The sequence below is a fragment of the Toxorhynchites rutilus genome, chromosome 2 (assembly GCF_029784135.1).
Source record: "Toxorhynchites rutilus septentrionalis strain SRP chromosome 2, ASM2978413v1, whole genome shotgun sequence".
Taxonomy (NCBI): domain Eukaryota; kingdom Metazoa; phylum Arthropoda; class Insecta; order Diptera; family Culicidae; genus Toxorhynchites; species Toxorhynchites rutilus.
Genome location: NC_073745.1, coordinates 274751239 through 274765205, shown reverse-complemented (window position 1 = coordinate 274765205; position 13967 = coordinate 274751239). Strand labels below are relative to the sequence as shown.

The window sequence follows — 13967 nt, the reverse complement described above, 5'->3', positions numbered from 1 at the left end:
AAACGAGTAGCTAGTGAAATCTAAAAAACATACTCATTTTAATTGTGAAATTGTTAACTTTTTTTCTACTATATTCACTGTTTATGTCTTATGCGAAAAATTGCTGGATATTTTTCCTGTCTAATGGTTTACAATACAACATATGTCGCAATAACGATTTTGAGTAATACGCGTTTGAAAACTCTTAATGAATCGTTACATTTTTCGTAGAGTTACGCCCCCACCCTTATATAGAAATCAAAAACATAGTCCTATGTCAAAAGGTATATTTCTCTCAACTTTAACTCGCGGAATTGAACAATAGTACTATGAGTCCAATAGCTTAGCTCACGAGCATCCCTAGCATCGCTGCAGTTGTTTACCGAAAACGGTGAGAGTTGACTCCTGTTTGGTGCCACTGCTTCTGCTGCTGTTTTGATGCGTCGCGGAGAGCGAACGATCGGTTGGCCAATGCAGGAAACTCTTTTCCGTCTGCACGTTTATTCGCCGTTTGGAGCGCGCTCGGAGTGGTTGTGTATCGTGCGGCATCCGTGATATCTCGGTCCGTCCCCAAAAACAGAAAACCGGCGCTGAGAGAGAGCCGTTTGGAGAACGCGAATTTTACGTTGTTCGTTCGATGCATGCAACATACTTGCGGTTGGATGAAGTTTGTGAATTATTTATGTTTCTATTCGTCACGGTTTACAGGACACGCGTTTTGTTGTTGAAGTGCTAGATCACCAGACCAGTCGGAAAAAAAGATGTGCCGAAATTGCAGTTCTTATGATGCCACAGCTCTGAAGAAGTGATGTTCTTTCGGGGTCCTTTGGAGATCGTAGTCGGCAGTCAGTCAATCTATTAGCCAAATTTCGCTTTGCCGATTTGGGATTTTGGGTGCAGGTCTGGCCACGGTTGGTCGGATTTTTGTTGCGACCTTCGAATAGTATACAGTATCGTGTTTGTGTGTTGGTGTACCTCGGAAAACAATTGTTTCCAATGGCGTTATGATACACAATAATGCGGGTTTGTGCTAGAAGTGAATGTACCTTGAACCGTGTTTTCCAACGTTCTTCGGAAGACGAGAAGCAAATCTAACGATAATGCCTGGGAAACATTCTTTCTGTTAATGTATTTTATTACACGCTGTTGAGTGCAATCCACGAGCGAGTGCTATCAACCATGCAGTGCGAGATTTCGGAAAACTGGAAGTAAAACTAAAGTAAAGCAAAAAGTGTGTACAATCTAATCTTGATTAGAAAATTGAAAGAAGACTCCAGGCGGTTGCGTTGGTGAATTAAAACTGAACGGCAGCGCGCCGTCATGGCTGAGTGAACCGGATAAAAAAGAAGAGTTTCGATCGACTAGCGATATAAAAAGAATTGTGCAAAAAATAAACCAGTGTTCGTTAACACATACCCGCCGAAAAATGGCTACCGTTTTCCGCCTGCTCGTGCCATGTGAGTTTTGCGATATGGACTACAGTTCCAGTAGAGCCGGCGTTAACAGCAGCCTCTGCACCGCCCACAATGGATTCCACCTCACTGGACAGCAGAATCAGCTGTAGTCGGGGGTAGCAGTGGCATCAGCAGCAGCAAGTGACAATAGAAAGTGAGCGTGTCCGTTTTCGGTATTACTGCTTAGTGTTGTTGTGTTCAAGTGTGGAGAAGAGATAACGATAGCAGGAGCATCGCACGAATTTTTTCGTAACCGCCAGAAAAGTGAACCTGAACCAAGGTTACCCCGCTCGGAATTGCCAAACTTATCCGCGACCTTCCCTCCGAAAGACGTCCGTCAAGCGCGAGTGTTACTACTTGTCTCATTAGGACGGAATTTAGTAGAGGGAGAGATAGTTTGCGAGCAAAGCAGCTGTGTTTGTTCAGGTGAAACATGAGATACAATCAATTTGATTGTTGGCAATAAATGTTTTTGGGAATAATTTTGGTCTGCAGAAGTGCTTCCTGTCATTGAGGGATGTTGGATGTTGGATGCGCCAATAAGAGAATTTATTGTTTTTAGCAGGGCGAGAGACACGTGTGATTGATCAGAGCTCAATGTAATGAGGTTCTGTCGAAATTTCTGCTTTACAAACGGTTGAAGTTGCCATACAAATGAAACACAAATTAGGATGCAATAAATGTTTCTATGGTAGTTAGACTTTCCACCCCCCTCTCTAAGGGGGGCTGCCATACAACTGAAACACAAATTTCTGTATTACTCGAGAATTAATCAAGCAATCAATTTCTGCATTACTCGAGAATTATTCAAGCAAATGAAACTAAATTAGGCATATTGAGGCTTTAGGATGCAATAAATGTTTCTATGCTGATTAGACTCTCCACCCCCTTATCTAAGGGGGGGCTGCATCACAAATGAAACACAAATGTCTGCATTACTCGAGAATTAATCAAGCAAATGAAACCAAATTTGGCATAAGCTTTTAGGGTACAATAAATGTTTCTATGGTGGTTAGACTCTTCACCCCCCTCTCTAAGGGGGGTTTGAAATTCTGAAGGAAAAAGGGAAAACTCGGAAAATTAAATTATCATATGTTCTACAATTACATAGTGACAAGTACTGTTACTCCATTTGACGTTTACGCTAGCGAAATTGATCTTTGTTCTAAACTGGAGATGGATTTTAATGTGATGAAACGCACTCCTATATCTTCTTTTATCTATACCAATAAAAAAGTATCGCCGAAGGTGTTGACAAGAGCAGAACTCGAGGAAGGAACTGTCCGATTTAGGGCTGATTTTATTTTATAATATTTTCTGTATAAATCACTTATTCCATGTAACGAAGAAACATGTTATTTGCATGTTATTAGAAGAAAACGTGAATGTTTGAAGGTATTGATAGCAAAAAATAAATTTTGGGCGGGACGAAGTTTGCCGGGTCAGCTAGCATATTATACAAATGCTATACAAGTAGTTGAGAGTAGCACATTTTCTGTTATGTAAAATCGGATAATCGGGGTTCTACTGTATAACACATATATATTACAAATGCTATACAAATATTTGAGAGAAGCACATTTTCTGTTATGTTTAGGCTCATTTAATGTAATGAATCGGGATGCCAAAATATTTGCTAAAAATTAACTCTGGTAGATAGACCAGGATTTTCGTTTCGAGTGTGCTGAATTGAACCGCTACGTGCTTGCTGCGATGAAGCCGAGATGTAAACAAATCAAATTATGCTAACAGTCAATGCATACTGTGGCTTGATTCAGTGAAATTTTGAGAAAAAAGTGGGTGGATTATATCCCGCGTAATTTTTGGAAAGGTTCTATGTAACAAATGTAAACAAATCGAGTTAATGCATTACAAAAATAATCGTTCACGTATCTATCTTCTTCATCTTTTTATCGCCGATACAAAAAAATGTAATGGGTTGTATCTAGGACACGACCGCATATTTTTGACGTAGAACTACGCAATTATATTATGCAATACACTTGTTTACCACTTCGAATATTATTTTAGAATGCATCGAAATTTTTGTAGAAAATTATGTTCTTCGTTACAAATAAATTTTATGAACGTCCTTTTACGTTTGATATGTTGCCTAGGACTACCAGAATATGCAAACGGAAGAATTGTCAAACGATCATTGTATTTTACATTTCTCTCTGAAATTATTGCACATATCATGTTTACGTAGTTCTCGAACCGCGAAAATTCATTCACCTCTAGTATCTGAAATTACGATTTTCCCAGGCTTCTCAGTTTAAAAGTATGTTTTTTGGGAAACATATTCCGGTCTGTACAACGACAAGCGAGTACAAAAGTGCTCAACACCAAAAAATATCCTCGACATGTGTGTATTTGCAAAGCGGATTCCCCCAGGCACATCGATTTTGAAGTCCATGTTAGGGAAACACAGCTCGGTGGGAACAAACTACCCCCGATTTGCATGTATATTTGCAGAGCGGATTTCCACAGGTACATCGATTTTGAAGTCTGTGTTGGAGAAACCGTAAATCGGGCCAATCAAAACTTGGCAGTTAGGGCGTTCAAATAACGCTTGATATTGTACAGTTACTCAATTGGTCATCTAATGAAAAATAATATTTTATTAGTTGTGATAGACGCGTAGAAATATTTCCTATCAATTGATGCAAACATCTTTCCGATCTGTTAAGAAATGTTCGAACGCGGGCAGTCAAAACGTCCAATATAACATTTTTTGCTCCGAGGATTTAACTTTAAGCTTAAATCAAGAAACAACAGTTACGATTGCTTTTTCACAGTTAATCTTCACTTCTAGTTGTAAAATTAATGATAAAGATCGATACCTTTTAAAACATTTCGCGGAATAATGTTCGTGTCACTTCGTTTTTCTCGAGTTTATGAAAATGTTACATTGGACCTTTTCAAAAGTTACGCGAGATATCTATGATATAACCGCAAGGTTGGCGTAGGACCACCGTTGACATAGTAATCATTCATTTGTATTGATCAAATTGATGATTGCATGAAATAATTTCTGAATTCAATTGAACTTCAATATATTTACTTTGTAGAGTCTGAACAAACCCCATTTAAGGTCAATTACTGCATTGTGATAGATTACGTTCTTCGTTGTAAGTAAATTTAATTGATGAGTCTGATCATCCGTTATAGTTTTACGTTTGGTATGATATGGTTTGAACATGAAAGATCATTTGCCTCTAGTATATGAAAAGACGGTTTTCCCAGATTACTCGGCTAGATAGACCGTGTTGGGGAAGCACAATCTGGTCTGCATGTATGCATGGGGGAACGAAAATGCCCCCGGTTTGCATGTATTTGCGATACCGATTTCTTCAGGCTCCTTGGTTTTGGAGTCGGTGTTGGGGAAACCGTATTCCGCTGTTACTCTGGTTGCTCATTTTGGTCGGTACAATTTGAGAAGCACAAATCGGGCCAAACGTGGGATTTTGCGCGTTTGGATAATGCTTACCACTTCACAATTCTGCAATTGTTTATCCAGAGAAAAATAACAATAACATCTTCCAAAACTCAATCCATGGTACGGTGTACAAATTTCCTGGTAATTCCGAGGTTCATGAGACACCTAAAAGTCGCCAGGTTTAAAAACTTTAGAGATAAACACGACAGTGCACATGGAAGCAACGTATTTTATCACAAGTTTGCTTAAAGATTTGCAGAAGTTACTTTGTCATAAGTCATTTCATTACAACGTAAGCCCTTTCATTCGACATAACGGTGAAAGAAAACCTTTTGAGAGGTTATGGACAACCCAACGAATGTTTCATGTAACTTTTTGGACAAGACATCAGTCGAAAAGCGAAAAAAGTGCGTTGAATGACTCGGGAAAGGCGGCCACAAAAATATAAATCCAACATCAAACTGAAACGGAGACTCATTTCTGCAGACCAAGTTTAGGCCCAAGAAAATCCGAACACGTAACCCAATACATGCTCCTCTTTATTTCCGCAAAAAATTCAGTGCTTCCAGTGAACGCAAACCGAATGTCGTACTGAGCAGTAGTGAGAAGTGTGATAGCGAAACAAAGTGCGTTCAGGGGTGCAAGTGCAAGTTCAACTAAAGCGAGGGGAAAACAAAGTTCACAAATAGTTCACGATGTCCAAAACAATCGAAACGCGTCTGCAGAGCAACGAGGTCCGGATTCCGAAGAAGACGGCGGAGTTCGACGTGTCCTCGACGGCTGCCCCGTGTCAGTACTTCAAGAGTTCCTTCGCGCGCTCGCTGTCGTTCAATCAGGGCGGCGGAGGAGTTGGCGGTGGTGGTGGCGGCGTTGGCGGTCCATACGGATCGGCCGGACATCATTTCACGCGTTCGCTTGATTTCGAGGTCAACGTGGGGCTGTCTCCCATTGCCGATCATACCAGCCCGAACTCGTCGCTAACCACTCCGTCCGCTTCGCCGGTGTTCGATCAGCAGGTGGAGCAGGATACACCGACACACGTCAACGGGGGTATTGCCACCAGCAACGGAGGGATTGTCAAAACGCTGTGGAACCCTTCCAAGCTGTCGGTGAGTATCTCGTGATCTATGTAGAACATACCATCCGAAACAATAGCTCGATTAGCTACGCTGACCTAATTTTCAAAGTGCACACTCTGAAACATCACGTTCACTCGGCGCTGAGTCTCCTCGAATTTTTCCCCGTCAAACTCCAAAGTGTCTAATTTGTTGGTGTCAATCAGTTCGAATAACACTGCCTATAAACTTTCAACACTCGACTCGATTCATATCCGAAAATACCGATCATCCGGGTGAGCGCTTCGTCGGTTGTGTGTGTGTGTGCAGCCAAAACATCGTTGCATTTTTCCGTTTAGAGCAGATGAGTGCATTCCTTCACGCCTGCTCGCTTTGGGTCGATTACGGCCCAGAAGCCAACCGTCCAATTAAGTTTTAGCTATACACAAAGCAAAGTGAATGCAACGCGTCTCGTAGATCGCGAATCCAAAACCCTGAAGCTGAATGAAGGAACGAAAATTTATTACTCATAAAATCATTAGCTCGAGCGAGCGGCAGATAGAAGTGTGCTCAACAGCGGCAATAATCACGAGCCTAGAAGCGGAAAGAATGATACCTACTCGCACACTTCAGCACATCCTCCCATCTCCTTACCTGACTTTCTCTCCGGCGAACTGGCGAACTGCGTGTGTGACCTGACCACGCGATCGCTGGCACGGATTTTCCAATCGCATCGCGACGCATTGCATCCTCTGTCCACCGGCGATGTTCTGCTCTGCTCTGCTTATGCAGATTTTTGCCCGGAGGTTATTTTTAGCTGGGCAATCTCTGCTCTCGAAAAGTATGCTGCATACCGTTTTGTGTCGGTTTTGGCAACGTGCGTACGTGGGTATGTGAGCGGGTCCTCCCGCCTACCGGTGGCAGTTTTGGAAGACTGCAAAGGAGAGCATTCCATCGGTGACGAGCGGTGAATACTTCTTTCCACTGCTGTTTAAGGAAAACGCGGGGAGTGAGATCATTGAACGTACAAATGGGTTCATTAATTTGGCACTTTTGGAACTCGGGAAAAGTCTGGAGAATCGATCAATTCGTTCAATGTTCGCCTTTTTGTTCTTATTTCTTTGTTTTTGGTGATTATCTTACCTTCATTGTACCCTTTTGTATATCTTCACATGAATGCAACTTAATTTCTATTTTTAACTAAGGTGTGTGGAATGTGGTTCGATTGCCAAATTCTGTTTGCCGGCTGGAATTGAATTTATTTTCAACTGGCTCGGCAACGTAAAGCATCAATGAGCCGTGTTTATGAAAGGAGAAAAGCCTCTGTGGTAGAACATTGCAAATTGCTCATATTTTTAAAAAAAATGATGCAATATAAATAGTATAACAATTCAGAATAAAAAAAGCACGAGCATGCGGATACGTGCATTCCGCAGAGCCTATTCCCCCTCTGGCATTCAGAAGCCCGGGGGCAGGTGAATATTCTGGCTAGGTTCGCCTAGTTAAGAAGTGAGATAAGTCTGCCGGGAAAAAAAATTAGAAACATTATTGGATATTTTTGTACCGAGCAGTTCTAGAAATTCACAAATCACAAATATCAGAAAACACGTACGAACATTATTAAAGATAAATTAAACCAGTACTGAGTTTCAAAATTCTAAAACAAAAATCAAAATTTTATAAATATATATTTTTTGTATCGGGCAACACTGTTAAAATTCTGAAAAAAAATTATATTTAAAAAAATTGAATACGAATTAGATTAGAACTGAATCTCAAAATCCCCCAAAAATAATTTTTCAATATTTCAAGACTTTTTTTAGTACATACTCCAATTTTTGATGAAAAAATTGAAATAACATTTCTCGATACACCATAGTAAGATGCACTTCCAGTATTTATTTCCAATTTTTATCTCGAAGCTATCGAAAACTACGTTTTTTACCATTGATCCTATGGTGAACCACATGGGGGCTCAAAAATTTGATGGGTCTGGGGAACTTGACAGAGGAATGTGATTGTGTGTAGTAATTGCATTTGAATTGAGTTTTTTCATTGTTCAAAAACTGTTATATTTTCTCTTTTGATACATTAAATAGAAGCCCTGGAAAAACCGTTTCCTGTATGAACTTGTATCCTATAACGGGTTAGACGAGATAACGTGGTAGAATTCGGATCCACATTCTGTTCAAAAATGTACACAAAAATACCATTAAGTCGGACTCGATTATCCGGAATTTTAGACTCGATTAATCGGAGAATTTAATTTTTGATTTTCGGAAATTTTGAATAATTTGTATAATAATTCCATATTGAATGGCTAATATGGGTATCAAATGAAAGGGCTTGACTAGTAGAATGCAGTTATTTAAGAAAATTCAAATCCAAGACGACGGCAACTACGAAATGGCGGATTTAATATTTTCTCAGAACCCCATCAATATGTGTATCAAATGAAAGGGCTTGACAAGTAGAAAACAATTATTTATGAAAAATGCAAATCCAAAATGACCGCCACCACAAGATGGTGCCATATATATTTTTTCACAACCTCATCAATATGAGTATCAAATGAAAGGGCTTGACGAGTAAAATACAGTTATTTATGAAAAATGAAAATCCAGAATGGCCGTAGTCCCCAAATAACCAATTACAGGGGAACTTCGATATAACGTCATTCGATATAGCGTACATTTTACCTCGATATAATGTACACATTTTCCAAAGGAATAATTTTTTGATTATTTTTTTCTGAAAGAACAATAAATTATCTGTATTTTAATACTAAAGCTTGTTTTGTACCTTTTACCAATCTAGAAATACAACTGTTTTGTGATTCCGGATTCTAAATGAATCATACTTTAATCTACAGTACGAAGGGAAACATCATGAAAAAGGTTGGCTTCGTCTTCTAGTTGAATTTATTCATTAACTTTACTCGAAAAGCAGCATAATTAAGTAATAAAAGCTACGTTTTTGAGTTCTATATTATGCTTCGATAGAGTGTGCAATTCGATACAACGCATAATTTTGAAAGCAAAATGTACGTTATATCGAAGTTACCTCGTTCTTTTTTGAATGGTTTCATTCAGATTGACCTGTTTGTATGTATATTTGAATGTCTGTGGGGTAGGTACCATGTATTTTTGCAATCCCCTCAATGTCGGTATTAAATGAATTGATTTGACTAATCATAACAATATTCCGAGAAAAATAAGGTGAGAAATTAAAAAAATTAAAAAAGTTGAACGGTTTTATTATAGAGAAATATGCTAATGATATAAATAATGTACTAAAAACTAGAAAATAAAATAAGTAAAAAAACTTTTTAAGTTAAACGGTTTCTTTGTGATTAAACATAATAATAATACAGATAATGTACTAAAAGCTAGAAAATAATTAGGCAAGTAGTAGTTAGCAGTTATCATACCCCTTTCTTCATTAATCAAGGACATTGATGAGACTAAAATAAAATCGGGGGCATGTTGCAATTCCATTATCCGCATTTAACATTTAATTTAATTGCCCCGATATTTTATTTTAGTCTCATCAATGTCCTTGATTAATGAAGAAAGGGATATGATAACTGCTACTTGCCCAATTATCTGTATTATTATTATGTTTAATCACAAAGAAGCCGTTTAACCTAAAAAGTTTTTTTTACTTATTTTTTAGCGTTATGAGTTGGAGCTCCGTCTTACTGGAAAATAAAATGATGGCCAGCAGCAACCTTCTTCATTCACGGTACTACAAGAGCCTTCAAAATGTTTAAATAAACATCAGCTGTCACATCTCCTATATAATCGCCGGGGGGCGCATACTGAGTGACAGTACATGTATTGGCAATCGTGCATTCTACTCGAGAGAGCTAGAATGAGGCATAAATTAACTATCTTCAGTTGTCTCTACAAAACCACCCATCGACCCTTTTCAGGGCCACCAAAACCTTCGACTGAAAAATTATTTTAAAGATTTCTCCCGATAAATAAAAAGCGCATAGAGGTTTATAATTTTTTTCGCTGGAAGAGTGCTTGTGTGAATTTAGATATATGTTCGGATTTATTGTTAATGATGATCATAATTCTCTGAATTGCAGAGAGTTTAAAACTTTAGTTCTTTCAAAATTTCTCAGTTTTTTCCCCTTCAACCTTGAAAAAAGCCAATTTGGAAAACTGAAATAAACACTCGTCTTTGTGGAAAGCCATTTGGAAATTCTCGTTGCCACTGCCTGGATGACCGATACATCGTGAATGACTCATTGGTGACTTTCATTCGATCGACAATTAAATTTTCGTAAATTCAAGCATTGTTTCCAGGTTGAAGGTGGCGTCAAATTGCAGCGCATTTCAAGCCGGATGTGAAGAAGGTATTCTACAGTGCTGAGAGCTGTGTTTTTCGCTGGCAAACAGAATGTGAAAATTTATACCGCAGTGGTTGCTGTCGCCATTACGATTCGGTTCGGATTTTCTGTTACCGTTTTGCATGTTTTTTGGGGCGTTGTTTTTAGAAGCACTGGAAATGAAATTTTGCCAAGAGAAACTATGAAACTACTAGGATATTCAATAAGTTCAGTATTTCAATGTCGCTTTAGACAGCGAGCAAAAAGCTTAAATTTGCGTTTTATTGCTTCGCGATCTTCGACCAGTCAAAGCAATCACTCATCGGTCCTTGCCAATGCTACCAAATTTGTGTAGTAAAGAATTTCGTTTTTAAATTTCTATAATGTTTGTTCTCGCCGACAGTAATTTCGTAGTCCTACTTTTCTTGGACACCAACTTCTTTATTTTTATTTTGTAGCCTGTATAGAAGAAAGTTTGAGTATCGCTGGTTTACACTCATCCCGGCGCGAAGAAAATTGACTACAGAACAACGAATATCATCTTGTTTCGTCATATTTCTCTCGTTGACAGCTGTTTTTTGTTCACGGATACCTAGAAGCATTGGTTAAAATACTTTCAGTACTGCCAAATTAGTTGTAATCGTGCTACACAGGCCCGATATACAGCTATTTGAAGTTCAGTACAAAACTACTGCACGCACCCTGTATGTACCATTCACGAAAATATGAATATCATGACCCACAGATTAAAAAAATACTGCTTATCTAATGGAATAAAAGTGTTCACACATAGTTTGACGTGTAAACATGCAGCAGTAGCCGACAGGGATGGTAAAAAATCACATTCAACGATCAATGAATAAGTATATCCCTCTAGTCGGATATTTTTAAATCACCCCCAGCAGGCGATGCTCTTTTATTCTTCATATGTACACAGAGAGAATACTTGGAACGGTGAGCTACCAAGATCTCAAAAAAGCAATATGAAAGCGGAATCCTCACTGCTTGCACTCTCGAAACATTACTTCTACTACTCAAGTTTTATCGTGAGTGCAAGCCACAAACGGTTAATCCCATTCCATAGAGCGGATGATGAGTTCTTGATCGGAAAGTGTAACAAGAGACGAATAACTGAAATCTTACGACACTCATCGAGGGATTTTTAATTCTCTATTGCATTGTCCGCAGTGAGTGGCTGACTCAGTCTCGTGTCGATTTTATTTTTCTGTCGTCTCCCGCCCGATGAACAGCAGACGGGTAATGGATGCAAGTGATTAATTTTATTACCAGCAGATTTGGGCGAATCTCATCCCGCCCGAAATCGTTTTTAGATACCAATAATTCTGAACATTCACAGTTCTCTCCAAATAATTTTTCCAATAGTAATTCAATTAGTGACTTCACGAAACACCTTTCGAATTCGATTGAATGTCAGACCCTTTCTTATTTTGTAGATAAAACGGATCACATATTTGATTAATTCAATTCTGTGTGGTTACGTTCTTCGTTGCGAATAAATGTAATGAATTAGTATGGACGTATTTTATTCATATATCGTGGACTTCCGACATATCTGGCAGTAGATTTATCGAACGACTAATGTTTTTTATATCCCTTCAAACTTGTTGCATCTCTCAAGTGTACATACTGCTTTGACCGCAGATTTGCATGGTTAAATCTGGTTAATTTCAGGTATTCAGTCTTCATTTTGTCGAATGAATACTGTTGGAAAAATAGGTATCGCAGCAAATGATTATCAACATCCTACCTTATCATCAAACGGTATGCTAAGAATTTCAGTGAACTGACGGCATTGGAATATATGCTTTGTGGGGACCACACAATTATTATCAGAGCTGATAAACACCCGACTGGAAGTCATGAACATCAATTCAATGTGCCCAAGATAAATTTATCCTTTAAAGGTCTTTAATCTTTCTAAAGATGATCATATGGAATATATTCCAATGTCGTCTGGAATAACCTATCCAACACCTTATGATCGTAATATTGTTTTTGCTATTATTCTGATGTTTCATAACACGGCACTCTATTGATTATTCGCCGAAAATGAATAAAAAATATCCTTGAAGTTAGCCTACGGTTTTAGTAGCAGTACAATATGGTGAGCCAGTCTCAGGATAAGAAAACATTTAAAAATAAAGGTTTTTTTTTTGAATGAATCAATAGTAAAACAAAACGTCAAAAAATTACTCAGCTTTGTGATAGCAGAGAATCATTATCCATTTGAGTTGTATGAGTATTCGCCCCCCCCCCACACTAACTGTGGATAGTCTAACTGCATACAAATTATGTAGAGTTTTTACAATCCAAAAATTTTATGAGTAAATATTTACGTGCTTACACAAAAAAAAACACATGTTGACATATTTGCGCTAATTTATGTTTTTTGATTAATTCAAGGTAATCAAGGTCTTTTCTAGCCACCAGTTTACTCGGGCCCGAAAAAAGAGGTCTGTATTTGGGCTGGCGGAAAAATATATCTCGCAAGACCACGTGTTCGATGTCGTAATAGCCTTGGCCAATAACGCATTTACATTAACTCATAAAATTAGTGATTTGAGGGGGATTATTGTTTGTAGTCTCTTGTAGATTAATTTAAATACCATCTGAAAAATCCTCTGTGAAACATTAAACATTAAAGTCGTCCTATCTGCTGTAGCGCATTTTTTTATTTTACCCAGATTCATCGAAGTAAACGCACTCGGAAAGGAAAATTGAACGCCCGGACGAGAGAGCGAGAATCGTACGTCATAGAGACACTCATTCCCATGGAGCAAATTCTTGTTAGAAGTTGTAAACAAAACGAGGACGGAGAGTAACTCAATTATTCGAACTACTTTCAGTCTAGCAATGCTTTGGTCAACTCAGAGTTACCAAGAGAAAATCATTTGGTTATGATGGGTGAGGATTAATAGTTAGTCGCAGTTTGCACAGATTGCGATCTGTGCAGTTTGCGATTAATCGTAAATCACATCATGCTCCCTTGTTTTCCATCCTTGGTAGCCGATGTGAAAATTGCATTGTTACAACTTCCTTAGAAAAAAGATTGAATAAATACGAAAAACATCCGAACACGATCGAAAGTTGATGACTGTTTCACGGGAACGGTAGCAATTAGTAGTCCTTCTTTTATTGCAAATCATGCGTACTTTCATAAAATCGAGTCAAAAACATTTATAAAAAAATTTATAACTTTTTTCCATTTTTTCCATTTTGGAGCACTGTGCAATAAACTTCATTAGTTGTGCGCTGCAATATATCAAAAAATAAAAAAAAACAAAAACCCTTTTCTTGAGAAAATTGAGTTTTAAGTGTTGTTTTCGGAATAAAACTAAAAATAAAACATTTTTTAACAGTGCATACTTTCTCCGCATCTCAATAATAACCTAATAACCTAATAACCTACATTACGAAAGATACCAAGTCAGTTGGACCAACCGTTTCGGAGTTTTGACGTAGGACTACGTCTTTCATTTCTGTACCGGGGTGTGAGTTCAAAGCTTCGAAAACGAGAGAGTGACGCTGGACTGCAAGGTTTTGTACGTTAATACCATTTTACCGGCTGAATGGAGTAGTATAATAATCACTTCATCCGTTCATCCGAAAGATAAAATGTCAACGAGTTATATGATTGTCACTTATTGGTCCAAAAAATCGTTTTAATTGCTTAAAAATTA

At 38.2% G+C, this 13967-nt stretch overlaps 1 protein-coding gene across 5 annotated transcripts in view; it reads left to right on the top strand.

Moving 5' to 3' along the window:
• Nucleotides 1-13967, top strand: part of LOC129767330 (probable serine/threonine-protein kinase DDB_G0282963) — a 362089-nt gene that overhangs the window by 14842 nt on the left and 333280 nt on the right. The window contains exons 1-3 of one of the 5 annotated variants that reach the window (XM_055768070.1): nucleotides 475-646; nucleotides 1236-1859; nucleotides 5433-5981. The exons of 1 other annotated variant lie outside the window; for it this stretch is intronic. In XM_055768070.1, coding sequence (XP_055624045.1) covers nucleotides 5568-5981 — 414 coding nt within the window. In that variant the 5' untranslated portion in view covers nucleotides 475-646; nucleotides 1236-1859; nucleotides 5433-5567. Of the gene's footprint in view, nucleotides 1-474; nucleotides 1860-5432; nucleotides 5982-13967 lie in introns of those variants that run through there. 3 more of the 5 variants (XM_055768069.1, XM_055768071.1, XM_055768068.1) reach the window with 3 other exon arrangements.